This window comes from Labeo rohita, chromosome 25 (genome assembly GCF_022985175.1).
Source record: "Labeo rohita strain BAU-BD-2019 chromosome 25, IGBB_LRoh.1.0, whole genome shotgun sequence".
Classification (NCBI taxonomy): domain Eukaryota; kingdom Metazoa; phylum Chordata; class Actinopteri; order Cypriniformes; family Cyprinidae; genus Labeo; species Labeo rohita.
The window spans coordinates 277,007-296,813 of NC_066893.1; the positions used below are offsets into that span (position 1 = coordinate 277,007).

Consider the following 19,807-nt stretch of genomic DNA (forward strand, 5'->3'; position numbering starts at 1 on the left):
ACATTTGCATAAAGAAAAGTGGTATATCAAATCATTTTATTATATGTTTCATAACATAGTTGAGAATCATCTTTATATAAAGTTTAGTATTAAAAAAATTGATTTATGATTAAAACAACAACAATAACAACAAAAAAAGTGTTTGCCATTTTACGTCTATTCATGTCTTTTTATTTATTTATTAATAAACAAATAAAAAACAAACAAACAAAAAACAGGACTTTTTAAACATGAATAAAATATAAATTATATATTTATAAAAATATATATATTATTTTTTTCTTGTGCTCTAAACAACGTAATAACATGGGGAAAAAAAACTAAAATCACAAAACTTTTTTTCCCTCTTTTAGTCAGGAGATCGAACTTTTCATATATAATAACGTGTAACAAACTATACGACATGGACGCTATAATGTGAAGTGTTGCCCCGGCGTCACCGTCTATTTTTGCCGTGACTTTGTCATGCAGAGCTGGTGACCGCACAGTTTACAAATGAGAGGACATGCAGCCGCCCACTTACCCCGATAGTCCAGAAATAAGTGTGTCTCAATTGGCCAATCACAAACTGTTTCATTCATTTCGACCAATCCGATCTATCATGGTTATCCTTCAGAATTAGAAAACTGTTCGTCATACTCCAGTATACAGCATGACATCAGTGTGATGTAATCCCTGGGGTCCTGGGAGCATTTAAACCCCCTTCATTCACCCTCTCCTCATTTCAAACAGAGTTTCCCTCCTGCGAACTGCGGAGCAGCACAGTGACTTTTTCCATTTTTCAAAAAGTGATATTCTTCAAACTCAACGTGTCCATTAAGAAGCCGCGACTACATTCGTCAAGGAGCTGAGAATTAAAACCGTGGACTGGCCGCCTTGTAAACCGTAAATCGGATAATCTATCATCGTCCTGACAGAAGATCACTTTTCACAAGTATCCGTGAAAGCCTGTCCGTTTTTTTTCCCAAGTTTTGATCTGTGTAACAGCGAACGCGCCTCTGACACTCTCCCGCAAAAGTGACGAGCTGTGAATTTCCAACATTAGCGGTATAAAAGCAAGAGTCCATCATGAGCAATTATACACATTTAGAGGACCTGCCGCCACAATACTACCAGGGCACAGACTTTGGGGAAGAGGAAGAGGAGGAGATGCCAGCAACAGAGAAAGACCTGGCCGAGGACGCGCCGTGGAAGAAGATCCAGCAGAACACCTTCACCAGGTGGTGCAATGAACATCTCAAATGCGTCAATAAGACCGTCACCGACCTCCAGAAAGACCTGGGCGATGGGCTCAAACTCATCTCGCTCCTGGAAGTCCTCAGTCAGAAGAAAATGTACAGAAAGCATCATGTCAGACCGAACTTCAGACAAATGAAACTGGAGAATGTGTCGGTGGCGCTGGAGTTTCTGGAGAGGGAGCGAATCAAACTAGTGTCAATTGGTAAGATCTGCTTTAACTGGTTAAACAGGAATACTACTGACACTAAATCATTTATATACGTATCTATAATATAGTATAGGCCCTATAACAGCCCTATAACTTTGGCGACATTTTACATTAACTTTAATTAATAGTCTAACATTAATTACATAATTACTGATCTTACAATTAAGAGATGATTAATGTGCATTCAAATAATCAAAAGTGGACTGTAAAAATCTAGAAACCTTTATATGAACTGATTTTTTTTCCCCACAAATATTATAAATATGACAGCATAAATGAGCATTATTATACCAGTGAAAGTTGTTTTTAGGTCAGCTTATCAACAACTTATTATTGTCCCTTTTTACATTTGAAAGTACATCAACAACCAGTTTATTAAAGTTAATCATTGTTAGTCAAGTGGAGCTATCACACGCTAATGTGTTTTGTATCTACACTGTTGTCAAGTCAAGTCACATTTATTTATATAGCACTTTTAACAATACAGATTGTGACAAAGTGGCTATAATACAAATATTAAATAGGAAATAGTGCATCAATAATGCAAAAGGGCAACAGTAAACACTCAGTTTTCAGATTAAAGGCGGTTCATCATTGAATTTAATGATGTCATCATCCAGTTCAGTTCAAATAGTATACAATATCTCTTGAAAATTAAGTGTCCCCAACTAAGCAAGCCAGAGGCGACAGTGGCAAGGAACCAAAACCGTGACAGAATGGAGAAAAAACCTTGGGAGAAACTGTTGTACCTCAGTAAGCGTGACTGCCAAACCTCTGTGTCACAAACAGGCCTGCTTATAAAACCTTATCAGCAGTCAAATGCTAACTACTTTACCTCACTCTCTTAAAGTTGAGCTGTCTCTGGGAGTAGTATTTCAGCACCATGTACAAGTAGTTCACATTGGATTTCTATGTGTCTGTGAAATGGAAAATAGTTCAGAAGGGCTACAGCTTGTTTGTTGAGTAAAGCTGAAAAGTTATATCAGATCTGTCCAGACATACGATAATAGCTCATTGGAGCATTAATAAATACTGACTAAATTGTCATGCAGTGACCTCACTGTAATTTCAGTTCAGTGATTCATGTTTAGAACTGCTTGTACAGAACAGCACTCTGTGTAAGTGTTTAGGGGAGTGTGTGAAGGTGTTTAGGGGAGACTTGACTTCTTAACAACCCACGTCTGGATGTCAGTGTTAATTCTAAGATGCAAAAGTAAACTGAGACAGAACTATGAATACAAATACCTATTGCTAAGTTTTAATAGTAGGCTATGAAAGTAACAGCAGAAAAATGAGTGGCTACTGATGCCCTTGTAAGGACTGTCCTCTTTCCCTTTTGCTTTGTGTATGTTTTTGCTAAACTAAAAATGCTGCCACGGCACCAGTATTTTTATTTTATTTTTATTTTTTTAAATGTAAATCTGCTGAATATTTGTTGACATACCGTACTTTACATACATAGTATTTGGAATCTTCCCATATGATGGGAAAGGTAACCCATGCAGGTGATTCATAGAGAACAAATTAATTAAACCCATTGACAGTATACAAAGTCACATCATTTTATCAAAGTCCATCTGCTAAATCAGTTTTCTTTTGATTGTCTTTGACCTGTGCAGACAGCAAAGCCATTGTAGATGGGAACCTGAAGCTGATTCTGGGTCTCATCTGGACACTCATTCTCCATTACTCCATCTCCATGCCCATGTGGGATGATGAGGACGATGAAGAGGTTAAGAAGCTCACTCCCAAACAACGGCTGCTGGGTTGGATTCAGAACAAGGTACCAGAGCTGCCTATTAACAACTTTAACAAGGACTGGAGAGATGGCAAGGCCCTTGGTGCCCTTGTGGACAACTGTGCCCCTGGTAAGTTCATATTCTGCCACAATAACATTTGTATGGCTTGACTTTGGGCAGCTGTGTTGAGAAAATGTAACAGTTTTTCAAGATTGTACCGAGATTTTGACTCTCAGTCTCGCTACTTTCGTAATACTTTGACCATATTTAAGTGTTCACTTGTGTGTTGATTTCCTGACATAAGGGCAAGAACACAAGATAATTATTTTTAACAAATAGAATTTATAGTGTTAATGCCAATATAAAATGACTAAAGTATATAAATTATGTAGCAAATTCAATAAATAGTAAATTAGCATATACAATCGTAATAAAAGTCTGAATGCAGGTGACTTAAATGTGTATCCTTCCCTTTATATGCGTATCCTTTTAGAGAGCTCAGTCCATTTTTTGTCATTAGCTAGAAAAATTATGATACAGCAATCATAAAAAAAAGAAAAAAACTTGTATTATAACAACGGATAAATCATGACCTACTTCCTATGCACTCTTTACTGACATGGAGGCTTACTGAGGAGAGTGTTTACTTCGGTGTGGCTGATATGAAACAGTCCCTGTGAGACAGTCATGACCATACAGGGTGCTGCTGGCTTTTGACAACTCACAAGCATAACTGTTATCATTGTATATTTAGGTTACATTGTAAGTCTCTTGAGACAGTTTTTATAAACAGTTTCTAAACAACAGATCAGGTTTATGGCAGGCCTGATGTCATAACTGATTACTTTTTGTAGTCATACTCATAAAAAGTTAAAGAAAAACTCATATCATTTTAACTCTTTGTGTAGGTCTGTGCCCTGACTGGCAAACATGGGACCCCAACAAGCCTGTTGCAAATGCTCGTGAGGCAATGCAGCAGGCCGATGACTGGCTTGGTGTACCACAGGTGAACATCCACTCAACATAAACACCACATGTTCAGCTGATAACATTTTTTTACTCTACTTCAGCCACAAGGAAGGCAGTGTCTAGGCATGGGTTTGTGTAAGATGTTAGTGGTTTCAGTGGTTTCAGCAATTTGACACACTGTGCTGCTCCATTATCCTCATGGCATAAGTGTGAGATGCCATGCATGGTGTAGGGTATGTGTCATAAATTCTTGGGGCTGAATTCCCTGCTGACTGTTGAGGGTATGTGGGAGGGGTCTGGCTCCTGGTAAATCCTGTCCTTGACTTGTTGAAGGCTGCTTCAAACCTCAGCACTCTGAGGATAAATATAGTATCTGAAGAGATTGCCACTACCTTGTGATGGTGGAACAAACGTGATGGTGAAAAGAAAATGCTGAAAGGGTGGGGCTTTTTTCATAAACAAGCCTCATGACGAGTTCACTAGTTGCTTTTTCAATGGAAATTTAGCATAGTGTTTTTCTGAGCTTGTACACAACTTGAAAGCAATGGTTACTGAATAAGGACCACTATACATGCAGCATCTAATGAATCGTTGATCTATAGGTGATAGCTCCAGAGGAAATTGTGGATCCAGATGTGGATGAGCATTCAGTGATGACGTACCTCTCACAGTTTCCCAAAGCTAAACTAAAGCCTGGAGCCCCTATCAAGCCAAAGCAGCTGTACCCCAAAAAGGCCAAGGCCTATGGACCAGGTGAGCAAAGTACAGTAAGGCTTATACAGCAATTGCAGTCGTCTTAAAACTTCACAAAAAGTGCTCTGTCAACACAAAAGCTCAACACATACAAATTAAGGTGGTTGAATGTTAAAATACTGTATGACCTGTTTATGCTTTATTTTGTTACTTTGCGTACAGTCAAGCATTGTGTATGAAAGTTTTATTTGTATTTTTATGAAAACAGGTATTGAGCCTCAGGGGAACATGGTTTTGAAGCCAGCTGTTTTTACTGTTGAAACGCTGGAGGCTGGTCTTGGAGAAGTGATTGTGTATATAGAGGACCCAGAGGGTCACACTGAGGAGGTGAGACATGACAGATGTTTTTCTCTAATGTTCTGTGATTGTTGCACCAATGTAAAACAAATCATCAATGATATTTTAAACTACAATACAACTTTTAATTGTGTTAGGCTAAAGTTGTCCCAAACAATGACAAGAAAAGAACATTCTCTGTCACCTATGTGCCCAAAGTTGAGGGGCCCCACAAGGTATGCATTAGTACAAGAACATGGTTGACTTTGCAGTGTCCATTTGAGGATGAACCAGTTTTTTTATTGCTTGTTTATTTATTCTCTATGTATCACAGGTGAAAGTGCTCTTTGCTGGTCAGGACATTGATAAGAGCCCCTTCATGGTGAACGTGGCAAAGGCACTGGGTGATCCCAAAAAAGTTCAGGCTCGAGGTCCAGGACTGGAGCCAGTGGGCAATGTGGCCCATAAACCTACTTATTTTGACATCTACACTGCAGGTGGGCAGAATGCACAGATTAGTTTTGGAAGAGGTTTTGCTACAGTATATGACAGTGCGCTCAAGGTCTCACCATTTTCAGGTGCTGGGGCTGGAGATGTTAGTGTGGTCATTGTTGACCCTGAGAATAAAAACAACACTGTGGAAGTTCTTCTGGAAAACAAGGGTGATAACATCTTCCGTTGCACCTACAAACCTCTGCAAGAAGGGCCGCACACCATCCATGTGAGCTTTGCTGGGCAGCCAATACCCAACAGCCCCTTTAAAGTGCACATCTCTGAGGGTAAATGTCTGATAATTTTCCTTTCATATATATCTCACTGTCTTTACGCTGAATTCTTCAAATGTCTTGCCATATTATGAATGTTATATTAGAACAGTACATGGGCAACAATCAAAAACAGTCAAAGAATCTCCCCACACCCCAAAAACAATTGTTTATTTTGTAGCACACCCTAAACCTTCTGCTGGGGCTCCGAAGCAGGTACTCCCTCTTAAAAAGAAAGGTGCGGTGCCGCTCGACTTTGGTCCATGTCTCTTTGTGCAGTCAACGTTATCAAAGCTTAGCTTCTTGCTTGTTCGCAGCAGCTTGATTCCTGCCATGCATCAAAACACCCGCTTTGAGGCATGATAGGAAAGAGGCAAAAGTTAGAGTGTAAGTGTGTTTGTATTGGAGGAATGTCAAAGAATGTCTAGATGAACTTATACAACACAAAGTTGTTGTTATGACTGTGCTAAGAGGCACAGGATATTTGCCTGAGTATCATGTAAGAAAAGCAGCTCTTTAATATATTTTTATACATCCTGTTTTAATAGGGTGTAGCAGTGTCGGTTTGGGTGTTTATCAGATGACCATTCCAGTATTCAGTGACCAATAATCTGGCATTATAATGCTGCTGTTGTATTTTATGGATGTCCTGTATACTGCATATTTTCACTTATGATAAATGACTTGCTCCTATGAGGATCTGTGACAACAAAACAAAGTAGCACTGCAGTTTTGCAGTTCCTCATCAGAGCAACTCATCAGAAGCACAGCATCTCGCTTGATCTTACTAACATTGCTTCAGTCTGTGCATTTGAAAACATTTGGACATTTCATAATCTGTTTATTTTGTTTCTTTTTCCCCATCAGCCAGCAATGCAAATGCCTGCCGTGCCACTGGAAGGGGACTGCAGCCTAAGGGTGTTCGGGTGAAGGAGGTGGCAGATTTCACAGTTTTTACCAAAGGAGCAGGAACTGGTGAGCTGAAGGTCTCCGTAAAAGGGCCAGGTGGGTCATTTTTAAATTTGCTGTCTTTCAGGGGTGTAATTCTTAGTCTGTTTGCTATTTAATGCACCTATGTTTAGGAAATGCTGATAACTGAATGTGTATGTTTTCAGGAGGAGTAGATGTGCCTGTGAAAGTGCGTGATGTTGGTGATGGCGTGTTCAAGTGTGATTATTGTCCTGTTAAGCCTGGAAAATATCATGTAAACATCACATGGGGAGACCAACCTATTCCACGCAGGTGGGAGCTAGTAGTTAACTAATATAATACACGCCTTTCTTTATGTCAAAGTTTTCCAGCATTATATTTTGTCCAGACTCAGCACTGTTTAAAATGGTTTTACTTTAGCCCGTTTGAAGTGGAGGTCAGCAAGGAAGCTGGACCACAGAAGGTGCGGGCTTGGGGTCCTGGCTTGAAGACTGGAATGGTTGGCAAGTCAGCTGACTTTGTTGTTGAGGCTATTGGCACAGAAGTAGGAACTCTAGGTAGGTAATTCTAGATGAGGAGGAACATAATTAAGATTTTCTTTATGCACAGAACTCATTTTTACATGCCATCTTTTTTTTTAAAGGGTTTTCTATTGAGGGCCCCTCTCAAGCAAAGATAGAGTGTGATGATAAAGGTGACGGTTCCTGTGATGTACGTTACTGGCCCACCGAACCCGGAGATTATGCCGTTCATGTTATCTGTGATGATGAAGATATCAAAGACAGCCCCTTTATGGCCCACATACTTCCAGCAGCTAATGATGTCTTCCCTGAGAAGGTGGGTTAATGTATGGAAATAATAATAAACAAAGACAGTCATCTGTTGTTTTCTTGACCTTTGCTGTCAGTGTTATTGATCTAAATGTTCTCATGTGCAGGTCAAAGCATTTGGGCCAGGCCTGGAGCCCACTGGAGTTATTGTCAATAAACCAACACAATTCACTGTTGACGCTCGACAAGCTGGCAAAGGCAGTCTGAAGATCTATGCTCAGGTGTGTCCATGTGTAATATTCTCAGTGTTTTCATTTGGCAGCCATGCTGACTAAAGTTAAACATCAGTCTTGTAAGTAGAATCAGCGTCAGAGGGAAACAGAAGACAAAGACTCATAACACATGCAACATATGTGCACATATAAATAATTTTGTTTCTGCAAACTGGCTAAATGGTGACCTGTTGGGCTTCTCTTCTAGGATGCTGATGGCTGTGTGATTGACATTCAGATCACTGAAAAGGGAGATGGCACTTTTGTTTGTATGTATGTTCCTACTAAGCCAGTGAAGCACACCATCATAATTACCTGGGGGGAGGTCAATGTACCCAAGAGTCCCTTTAGAGTGAGTATTCCCTGTGTAGTATTTTAGTTTGTGTTATGCTCTGATGGAACAACACCATTAGATGAGTCATTGTTTGAGATTTAACCTTGCTGTTTGCACTTAATTACATAAAACTCTCTTTTAAAGGTTCTTGTTGGTGAAGGCTGTCACCCCGACAAAGTTAAGGTCTTTGGGCCTGGAGTTGAGAAAACTGGCCTGAAGGCGAATGAGCCCACCTACTTCACTGTTGACTGCAGTGAAGCTGGCCAAGGTTTGCAAAACAAGTTAATTTTTTTTCTTTATATGACACAGTAAAGGAGTGTTAGTGTTGCTAACCATTCTGACTATATTGTAGGTGATATCAGCATTGGGATCAAATGTGCCCCAGGTGTGGTGGGTCCAGCAGAAGCAGATATTGATTTTGACATCATTAAAAATGATAATGACACCTTCACTGTCAAGTATACGCCCCCTGGCCCTGGCCGTTACACCATCATGGTGCTCTTTGCAGAGCAGGTAAAGCAGCCTTCTTGCTTCTTGCGCAAACCCAGTTCTACACTAATGCTAAGTGAACGTCTCAAACTCTTCTTTGCTTAACACAGGAAATCCCCATTAGCCCATTCAAAGTCAAGGTGGATCCATCTCATGATGCTGGTAAAGTCAGAGCTGAAGGTCCTGGACTGAACAAGACAGGTGGGTGTAAGCCGCAACATTAACACCTTAAGCCCCAGAGAAATGAACTTTAACTGACACAGCTCTGTTTACAGGCGTTCAGGTTGATATTCCAACCCATTTCACCATCTTCACGAAGGGAGCAGGAAAGGCAAAACCAGAGGTGCAGTTCAAAAGTGCTGCCAAAGGAAACGCTGTTAAAGATTTTGAGATCATTGATAATCATGACTACTCGTACACCGTGAAGTACACTGCCCTTCATCAGGTCAGGGGTCATTACCATCTATTCCATTTTGTTTTTACTTTGAAGATGAATATTATTACAATGGGAAATGTTATGTCTCACCCAATGCCTAATCTTCTACAAAATAGGGTGAGATGGCTATCATGGTCACACACGGTGGAGATCCCGTTCCTAAAAGCCCTTTTGTAATCACAGTCGCCCCTCCACTAGATCTCGGCAAAGTCAAAGTTCAAGGCCTTAATGAAAGTAAGCACTTTAAATAATGTTTAAACTACTTTAAATAAACTAGGAATGCAAACTGCTGTAACACTTACTAAACTGCTGTTTGTGTTGCAGAAGTGGAAGTTGGAAAGGACCAGGAGTTTATTGTAAACACGAAAGGGGCAGGTGGACAGGGTAAGGTAAATGTGAGCATAACCTCACCCTCTGGTAGACCGATACCTTGTAAATTGGAATCAGACAAGACCAATGAGGCCACCTGTGTGAAATACATCCCACCCGAGGAGGGCCTTTACAAGGTGGACATCAGCTACGATGGGAACCCCGTTCCAGGAAGTCCCTTCGCTGTAGAGGGGCTCATGCCTGCCGATCCCTCCAAGGTAAGATGATAGCTTATTGTGATAATAGGTTTCTTGAAAATATTGCATGTGCGCAATAATTTCAAGTTGCTGGATTTCCCACTAGGTTCGTGCCTATGGACCAGGACTCAAGGGTGGTATTGTGGGTCAGCCTGCGCAGTTTACTATAGACACCAAAGGGGCAGGTGCTGGTGGTCTGGGTCTAACACTGGAAGGTCCCTGTGAGGCTAAGATCGAGTGCCAAGACAATGGTGATGGAACCTGTTCTGTTGTCTACCTGCCCACAGAGGCTGGTGACTACAACATCAACATCCTATTTGGGGAAGCTCATATCCCTGGCTCTCCTTTTAAAGCTGTTGTCAAGCCAGCTTTGGATGCTGGCAAAGTTATAGTAAGTGGACCTGGACTGGAGAGGGCTAAAGCTGGTGAGCTGGCCAGTTTCACAGTGGACTGCAGTAGAGCCGGAGAGGCTGAACTCACCATTGAGATTGTGTCAGATTCAGGGGCTCAAGCTGAAGTTTGTATTCAAAATAACAATGATGGAACATTCTCTGTCACCTACACGCCCCTCTTTCATGGCGTACACACCATCACCATTAAATATGGAGGTCAGCAGGTGCCCAAGAGCCCCATACGTGTTCAAGTGGAGCCATCTGTGGACACAAGTGGGATTAAAGTGTATGGACCAGGAGTCGAGCCCAGAGGTAGTGTTTAAAAACTTTAACCATAACTTTCTATAATTACCTTTTTAACCGCAACTCAGTTATATCTTACTTTACTGTTTTTTTTCCACTCAAGGGGTCCTCAAGGAGGTGACAACACACTTCATTGTGGATGCCAGGGCCCAGACTAAGACCAAAGGAAATCATATTAAGATTCGCATCATCAATCCATCAGGCGCAAACACGGATGCATATATCACTGATAAGGGTGACGGCACATACAGAGTGGAATACACTGCTTTTGAAGATGGTACGTCATGGAAACAGTGATCAGATGGGTTTAAAGAAAAAAAAATATGTTGAAAGTTTTTTGAAGGCCTGTTTGGAACATTTTATACATAAATATAAGTGAATGCAAATGTTCACATTAGATGGTGGAGGAAACCTGTCAGAAAGAGATAAGTACAGCATGTTTTAAGAAGCTTTCAGAGCTTAGAAGGGGAACTGAATGAGAGCATATGACAGATGCAGGGAGAGGTTATAAATAGGAAATGCATTGTAAAAAGAGATGATTAAATAGTTGTATGCCTGACTAGGGCCCGCCGCACAGTTGTACAGAAATACAGCTTGTATTAATACCAACGACAGCTGCAGTTCACAGTTAAAAAAGAGCAGATAGCAAAAGCTATATGCTGTCGAACTCTGAATGTTCTAATTTCATAGATGCTATTATAAACTAAATATTACAACTATATAGAAACATGTAAGACAGCTATATTCTAAGAAGTAGGAATGGTATAAACCAGAATGCTTCAAATTAAAGTCATTCTTTGCTTTGTGTAGGTTTGCACCTGATCGAGGTCTTTTATGATGACGTTGCTGTTCCTAAGAGCCCCTTTAAGGTGTCAGTTGTGGAAGGTTGTGACCCAACACGTGTTCGAGCTTATGGCCCAGGCCTGGAAGGTGGGCTAGTTAACAAACCCAACTGCTTCACAGTGGAGACAAGGTATGGAGTCTTTACTGTATGTGTATATAATCATTAGTGGAAAAGTCATATTTGCTTTAAAGCTGTATTAGATTTGAGTTATTTTAATCTCTTTGCACATTCATGCTTATCATTTTAAGGGGCGCTGGGACGGGTGGTTTGGGCTTGACCATTGAAGGAGCATCAGAAGCCAAAATGTTCTGTAAGGACAACAAAGACGGTAGTTGCAGCGTTGAATACATGCCTTTCACTGCTGGAGACTATGATATTAATATCACCTACGGAGGCCAGCCTATACCAGGTAAAATATAAACTACCAAAATGACTAACTACCTATACAATATTTCTCTTTTATCTATACATAACCTGTTTTCTATCAACTGTTGAGCTCTTTAGCTGCTTTATTGCTGCTGTTTTTTTATATTCTGGTTTAGAGCTGTGTTTTTCTTCTGCTGTTCTCAGGCAGTCCATTCCGGGTGCAGGTTAAGGATGTGGTGGATGTCAGTAAGGTGAAGTGCTCAGGTCCTGGACTTGCTAACAGAGTTATTGCACATGTTCCACAAACCTTCACTGTGGACACCAGCAAAGCAGGAGTGGCTCCTCTAGAGGTGCAATTGTATGGACCAAAAGGTACATAACATAAAACCCTTTTAGTCCAGTGGGAATATACTCTGAGCCAAAGACAGTAATTAAACTGTACTGGAGATGCCTTGTATAAAACCTATATGCTCCACACTTGCTTCTGACTACTGATTTTTTCTGCTATTAGGAACTCTGGAGCCTGTAGTTGTTAAAAACAACCGGGATGGAACACATACTGTCAACTACACCCCTGCACAGGAGGGGCCACATACTGTGTCTGTCAAATACGCCAACCAAGAGGTACCTAACAGGTAAGAGCTTAAAGCCATACATTTTTGTGTTTAACTGTGTTTTACTGTCACATCATGACAGTAATGAAAACATAGTCATTTCATATCTCTTTCATTTTGTGGTTGTAAACAGTCCATTCAAAGTCAATTCAGCCCCTGGACACGATGCCAGTAAGGTGCGTGCTAGCGGACCCGGTTTGGACACTAAAGGAGTGGCTGCCAGTCTACCAGTGGAGTTTACCATTGATGCTCGTGATGCAGGAAAAGGCCTTCTGACAGTTCAAATCCTTGTAAGGATCTCCTCTTATATGGAAAACCCCAAAACAAGGCATATATGACCAAAGCAGTGCATTTAAACATTGTGTTGCATTTAGGATCCAGAGGGAAAGCCGAAAAAAGCCAGCATTCAAGACAACAGAGATGGAACCTACACTGTATCTTATGTGCCAGACATGACTGGCCGCTACACTATAACCATTAAGTATGGTGGAGATAACATCCCATACTCACCTTACAATGTCCAAGCCTTTCCCACTGGTGATGCCAGCAAGTGTCTGCTCACAGGTATTGTTTCCATTTTGGGGCTTTGAAAGTTTGTTTGATTTCTTTTTGCAGCTCTGGTTTACTGAATTTTGTTCGCTTGCTTTTTATTTTCAGTGTCTATTGGAGGACATGGTGTTGGTAAGAAAAAAAAAAAAAAAAGATAATGTTCTGAATGGTGGAAGTTTTAATAATTATGCTTTCTACCATTATACATATTCTACTATTACGCCAGGTACGTTGAATTGTTTGGTTTTAACAATGTTGTTTTTTGAGCAGAAAGCCTTGGGCCCAATATTAAGATGGCAGAAGAGACATTCATCACTGTGGATGCCAAAGCTGCTGGAAAAGGGAAGGTGACATGTACGGTTCTGACCCCTAATGGCATGGAGCTGGATATGGATGTTACAGAAAATCCAGATGGCACCTTCGACATATATTATACTGCACCCGAGCCGGGAAAATATGTCATCACAATCCGCTTTGGAGGGCAACACATTCCTAAAAGCCCATTTCAAGTCATGGTGAGTGATATTACTAAACAGGTGTGTCGGACTGTGTATCACTGCTATGATAACGGCATGATAGATAGAGCTACCGATATTGATACCAGGGACATTACAGCAGTAAGAGATTTGAATGAGGTGGCTAAAATGTTCAGTGTTGAAGTGACAGAATGACAACAGCACACTGTCTGAAACATTGTGCATTGTGTATCGTTTGTTGATTGTCTTTCATATGTTATCTCAGGCTACAGATCAGCCCGTTGTACCAAGAGACGACACAAAGCCCATGTTTCAGCCGTTGAACTTAGTTATCCCATTCACCGTCCAGCAAGGAGAGCTCAGCGGTAACATCTTTAATCATATTTATTTAGAGACATAATGTTACTAGTCGTATGTACTGGTTTCTGAAGTATACCATGTTTGTTTTGTTTGCAGGGGAAGTGCGTATGCCCTCTGGTAAGACAGCTCGTCCTTTCATCAGGGACAACAAAGATGGAACGGTCACTGTGCAATTTCAGCCTACAGAGAGAGGCCTGCATGAAATGGATATAAAGTATGATGGCAACCACATCCCAGGTTAGACTCTATTTTTGCATTATGTATAAAGTGGCCCAAAACCATTTGGACACTCAAGCCATAGTTAAATTAACTTTTATGTAATAATATTAAACTAATTAGCATCTGCAAACACTCAATGCTAGCAGAGAGTTTCACTTGGATAATCTAATGACATGAAATTCCTACTTTTTATATCTTAAGTGTTCAAATACGCATTGAGACCACTGCAGTTTTCATTCAAGCTCCATGGAATGACACCTTGTCACAGAATCATGACTTGAATGCAATTATGTTCACAGGAAGTCCTTTGCAGTTCTATGTAGATGTAATGAACAGTGGAATGGTGACAGCCTATGGACCTGGTCTGTGTCACGGGACAGTCAATAAACCAGCCACTTTTACTGTTGTTACCAAGAATGCTGGACAAGGTACATAAAGGTGTTCTTTTGCAGTAAATGTAAATTTATTTTTATAAAATGTGCGCTAAATAATAGTCAATTTTATTTGCCCTTCACAGGTGGTTTGTCCCTTGCTGTAGAGGGTCCATCTAAAGCAGAAATCAGCTGTAAGGACAATAAAGATGGCACCTGCACTGTGTCCTACTTGCCCACTGCACCGGGTGATTACAACATCATCGTCAAGTTTGATAACAACCATATTCCTGGCAGCCCCTTCACAGCAAAGATTACTGGTATGACAAGCAACAAATCACATTGTGTTTTTTAAAAAACTGACCGGGCAAAAATAGCTCTTGCCCATGGTGACTTATCATCCTCACTGTTAATGTGTCATGTAGGTGACGATTCACTCCGAAGGTCTCAGCTAAACGTTGGCACGGCAGCAGATGTGTCACTGAAGATCACAGAAACAGACCTGAGCTATCTGACAGCCAGCATTAAAGCTCCATCAGGAAAGGAGGAGCCATGCCTGCTGAAGAGATTGCCCAACCGGCACATTGGTAAGCACGTGAAAGGCCATAAAATTCATTCTGCATTACATTCCAATACATTGCCGTTGATTAATCTCTGGTCCCCTTGCCTCACCAGGTCTCTCGTTTACCCCAAAAGAAGTGGGGGAGCATGAGGTCAGTGTGAGGAAGAGTGGGAAACATGTGAACAACAGCCCTTTTAAGATTATGGTAGGGCCATCTGAAATCGGGGAGGCAAGCAGGGTCAAGGCTTTTGGTAAAGGTCTTGTTGAAGCACACACCTTTGAAGTGGCTGAGTTCTTCGTGGACACTAGAAATGCCGGTGTGTTATTGCAGTTCTTTTGCTCGTACAGTTGCTTTAGCAATTGAGTCCTGATGCAGTACCACTAATTAAAGTGATTTTTACACTACTTGGTTTTAAAGGATATGGAGGACTTGGATTGTCAATCGAGGGTCCAAGTAAAGTGGATATCAATTGTGAGGATATGGAAGATGGAACATGTAAAGTAACATATTGCCCCACTGAACCAGGCAACTACATCATCAACATCAAGTTTACAGACAAACACATACCAGGTTACTTTTTCAGTGTTTCTTTACAATGATTTACTCATGTAGACTGTTTGTCAACATTGGTGGAGATTTGTAACATTTCGTTTGCTAATTCCACTCCGTAGGAAGCCCTTTTACAGTGAAGGTAACAGGAGAAGGAAGAATGAAGGAGAGTATTACAAGAAAAAGGCAAGCTGCCTCTGTTGCCTCAGTAGGCAGTGCATGTGACCTAAACCTCAAAATCCCAGGTAAGTACAATTATTAGTATATAGGATTTTTTAAAATGCATTGAAATGGAATACAATAAACTGTTACAGAGTTAGCCAGGGTGTCTGAAAACCTTTTAAACATCTAAAGTTTTAAAAAATCTCACAGGAAATTGGTTTCAGATGGTGTCAGCACAGGAGCGCTTAACCCGTACCTTCACGCGCAGTAGCCACACTTACACGCGTACAGAACGCACAGAAATCAGCAAGACCCACGGAGGTGAGACTAAGCGGGAGGTACATGTAGAAGAGAGTACACAGGTTGGCGGTGACCCTTTCAGAGATGTCTTTGAGTCCTTCCTGGGAAGAGAACGACTGGGTAGCTTTGGTGCAATAAGGCAAGAGGGTAAGGATAAATTCTAATTAAGCTCCCTCCCTCCCAAAAACACCCCTAAGCTTTTGTTTTACTGATTACCTTTATTGGTTTTCCCATTTCCAGGTGACACAGGGATTCAGGGAATGACAGCCCAGGTGACCAGCCCTGGAGGAAATGTAGTCGATGCAGAGATTGTTGACAGTGGAAACAGTACCTACAGAGTCCGCTTCGTACCTACTGAAATGGGTTCTCACACGGTCAACGTTAAATACAGGGGTGAGCATGTTCCTGGAAGCCCCTTCCAATTCACAGTTGGGCCCCTTGGGGAAGGAGGCTCTCACAAGGTCCGGGCTGGAGGCACAGGCCTAGAGAGAGCTGTCGCAAAAGTTCCTGGTATGTTTCAAACTAATTTTGTTTTCTTCTATTTTTTTGTAATGATAAATATTGTCATAGATTTTCTCCTGATTTTCTGTGTTTTTCCTTTCATTAGCTGAATTCAGCATTTGGACAAGAGAGGCTGGTGCAGGCGGTCTGTCCATTGCTGTTGAGGGTCCAAGTAAGGCTGAAATCTCCTTTGAAGACAGAAAAGATGGATCCTGTGGTGTTGTTTACCTTGTGCAGGAGCCAGGTGAGGTTTACAACGGAACACGCTAATGATTTGAGTTACACTTATATAGCAAAATCACTTGAAATCATCACATTCCCAATCTCCATTTTTTTTCTCAGGTGACTATGAAGTTTCCATTAAATTCAATAATGAGCATATCCCAGATAGCCCCTTCATTGTTCCTGTTGCCACACTGTCTGATGATGCACGCCGACTTACTGTTACAAGTCTTCAGGTAAGCTCCACAGCTAAGCACAACCGCTCTAGGCCTTACAGAACAAACAGGAATGCTTAGATCATATAACATATGATGGTAGTAACTAGAGCAACAGTAAAATACAAGCTTGCAAGAGCAGCTCTTTTTGCTTGTTGAGTCATGGCTGAGTTATCTTTGTCCATGAGCTGTAATTGGACTCCATGTCTGTCCAGGGCCACTTTGTTGAGCAGGGATTAAGTGTTCTCTCTATTTATCTACCTATTGGTCTGTCTGTTGGTATAAATGTATTGCTGTGCAGTGTGAGAGATCTTACCATTACTCCTCTTTCTATGTGCAGGAGAAGGATTTGAAGGTTAATCAGGAAGCCACATTTGCGGTTCAGAGGAATGGGGCAAGAGGTGTCATAGATGCTAAAGTTCATGCCCCGTCTGGTGTAATAGAGGAGTGTTATGTCACTGAACTGGATAGTGGTAAGTTGCAGAATTGTTGATTTTTGTTTAAGATCACTGGTTATTCGCTGCCATGCAACAAGTTTTAACAGAAATGCACCTTTCACTGAATAGGAGACACTTCATTATTCTAAAATGATCATTCCCTCTTTTTCATAGATAAGAATGTAATTTGCTTCATTCCACGTGAGAACGGTGTTCATTCCATTGACGTGAAGTTCAATGGAAGCCATATACCAGGTAGCCCATTCAAAGTACGTGTTGGAGAAGCAGAAAGTGTTGGAGATCCAGGAATGGTGACTGCCTTTGGTCCAGGACTTGAGGGTGGACGCACAGGTACTGGTCCACCGCAATGCATAAAGTTGCTGTATCTTTTCTTGCTCAGGCAGTTCTACATCACCAGCTGATCTAACTGTGTTCTTACTGTTCTGTAGGGGTCCCCTCTGAGTTTGTCGTAAACACATGCAAGGCTGGTTCAGGTGCCTTATCTGTTACTATTGACGGTCCCTCAAAGGTCAAAATGGACTGCACTGAGTGCCTAGAAGGTTACAAAGTCTCTTATACACCTATGGCACCAGGAAACTATCTTATTTGCATCAAATATGGCGGGCCACAGCATATCGTCGGCAGTCCCTTCAAAGCAAAGGTTACAGGTAGGATGAAGTTGATTAAACAACTTGATTTGATGTAAAGGGATGTCTCCTGATTCTTGCTTTAGGTTGGTAATCAATATTATGCCCAAATGCTGTAAATTGAACCAGTGGCTCAATGTGTGTGACCGTGGATGTTAACACGTCTGTCTGTTGCTGTAGGTATGCGTCTCTCTGGGGGCCACAGTCTACATGAAACTTCATCAGTCATTGTGGAGACGGTTACCAAAACCTCAAAGATGGCAGGAGCTTTCAGCTCTCTGTCCAGCTCCAAGTCAACTTCAGATGCCAGTAAGGTTGTTTGTCATGGTGCCGGCCTCTCCAAAGCCTTTGTGGGTCAGAAGAACACTTTTTCTGTTGACTGTAGTAAAGCAGGTAAAATAAAGGCAATAATAATTTAGCACTAACAAAATATAGAATTATACATGATATTTATTTCACTTTACTTTCAGGTACAAACATGCTAATGGTTGGTGTTCATGGTCCCAGAACTCCATGTGAAGATGTGGCTGTTAAACATATGGGAAACAAGCTTTACAATGTAACCTACACAGTGAAGGAGAAAGGAAACTATGTTGTTATAGTTAAATGGGGGGATGAAACTGTACCAGGAAGTCCCTTCCATGTGAGTGTTCCCTAAACAGCCTATACATATAGATTTCATAATCAAGAAAAAAAAAATTACTGAAGTGAACAACACTTGCTAAATTTAGGAGGAAAAAATCTGAAAATAATATATATATATTAACTTTCTCGCTGAGGAAAGCTTTATGACAGAGGCTGATCTTAGAAGGTGCTGCCTTTTATTTAATGTTAACCTGTTTGACGCAAATGCATTTTAATACTGTTTTGGATGCCACAATGTATCATTTATCATTAAAAGAGAGAAGAGTTCTCATTAATAAAAAAGGAATAAAAGAATAGTTCAAATCAATATGTCTATGTATGTCTCTTTTGTATAATCACCAAAAGAGAAAATGTATTTTACAGAGGGAGATTTATTGTTCTCAAAGGCACTTTTGTTGGTCAGGGGACATAACAGCAATATGACTTTGTGTTCTGATTTTCAACAGTGTATAGATGTATCCAGTGCTTTTATATGCTTTATAGAATGTTATTTTGTTATCTTAACCTTCTTATCTTATCTTTAATATGCATTTGAAAACTTAAATAAAAAATAAAACTAAGTGTGTTGATTTGTCTGTTCACAAAAACAAAACAAAACAAAACAGAAAAAAACAAAAACAAAAACAAAAAAACGTTATTAATGTATTCATATTAATGTATAATATCATGTATGGCTCCCAGTCTTTGAAATGACCTTCTTGGCAACTTTTGGGACACAAAAACACTAAATCTAGACCAAGGAGCCCCAAATTTTTACCTCACTAAAATAAAATGCTCATACTTAAATATTTCTAGCTCATGAACCTTTGTTGTTTTAACATCCGCAATGAACAAGCATCATACACAAATTTTGTTTTTTGAAACTTTCCTAAAAGGCACAAAAATACACAAGAACCACAATAGGTTTCATTCAAACAATACAATTCTTTTCATAATCAATAACACATTTACAAGTTATGTAATTTTTCATTCATATATATATATATATATATATACATATATGAACAAATGTCAATTCCACCACATCTTAATATACAGCTGTTTTTTAAAAATAGCTTAACTTATGCCACTCAAGATTTGTCTAAGATCATTTTAGTAACTAGTTCTATCAGTTTTTCCACAATGTACAATAATTATACATTTGTCAATGAGATAAATTAACTGCCCTAAGGAACAAATGCTGAACTGTATACGTGTCACACTCTTAAATTAAATATTGCTTTGTGTAAGAGCTTATTCGATAATAAATAACTTGAATTTTTATATCAAGTAGAGCATGATCTCATAAATTGTGGATACATTTTTAATGTGTGATGAGAACTTTTTA

At 40.3% G+C, this 19,807-nt stretch overlaps 1 protein-coding gene across 2 annotated transcripts; it reads left to right on the top strand.

Moving 5' to 3' along the window:
- Positions 1–711: 711 nt before the first annotated feature.
- flnca (filamin C, gamma a (actin binding protein 280)) lies at positions 712–19,040 on the top strand. 2 transcript variants are annotated; one of them, XM_051099635.1, is made up of 48 exons: positions 712–1,441; positions 3,067–3,315; positions 4,095–4,192; positions 4,758–4,908; positions 5,117–5,235; positions 5,343–5,420; positions 5,519–5,681; positions 5,763–5,963; positions 6,130–6,186; positions 6,816–6,953; positions 7,064–7,190; positions 7,299–7,435; positions 7,522–7,715; positions 7,816–7,929; positions 8,129–8,272; positions 8,399–8,522; positions 8,607–8,767; positions 8,854–8,944; positions 9,019–9,188; positions 9,296–9,413; positions 9,504–9,766; positions 9,852–10,449; positions 10,544–10,717; positions 11,251–11,413; positions 11,533–11,693; positions 11,855–12,022; positions 12,162–12,285; positions 12,398–12,554; positions 12,639–12,828; positions 12,922–12,945; positions 13,084–13,328; positions 13,555–13,654; positions 13,746–13,886; positions 14,168–14,296; positions 14,386–14,559; positions 14,665–14,826; positions 14,915–15,118; positions 15,220–15,372; positions 15,474–15,596; positions 15,724–15,960; positions 16,054–16,323; positions 16,421–16,558; positions 16,657–16,772; positions 17,092–17,224; positions 17,363–17,539; positions 17,638–17,856; positions 18,016–18,228; positions 18,306–19,040. In XM_051099635.1, exons 1-48 carry the CDS (start codon positions 1,069–1,071, stop codon positions 18,491–18,493), a joined length of 8,151 nt encoding a protein of 2,716 aa, XP_050955592.1. In that variant the 5' UTR covers positions 712–1,068; the 3' UTR covers positions 18,494–19,040. The 2 variants fall into 2 exon arrangements, with proteins under 2 accessions (XP_050955592.1, XP_050955593.1); XM_051099636.1 differs by lacking the exon at positions 6,130–6,186.
- The last annotated feature ends 767 nt before the right edge of the window (positions 19,041–19,807 follow it).

Bases quoted from the DNA above. Each gene is read 5' to 3' on its own strand.
- flnca (XM_051099635.1), top strand. From the start codon at position 1,069: ATGAGCAATTATACACATTTAGAGGACCTGCCGCCACAATACTACCAG. The intron at 12,286-12,397 runs GTAAGAGCTTAA...GGTTGTAAACAG, and splicing joins AACCAAGAGGTACCTAACAG to TCCATTCAAAGTCAATTCAG. The intron at 16,559-16,656 runs GTGAGGTTTACA...TTTTTTTCTCAG, and splicing joins TTACCTTGTGCAGGAGCCAG to GTGACTATGAAGTTTCCATT.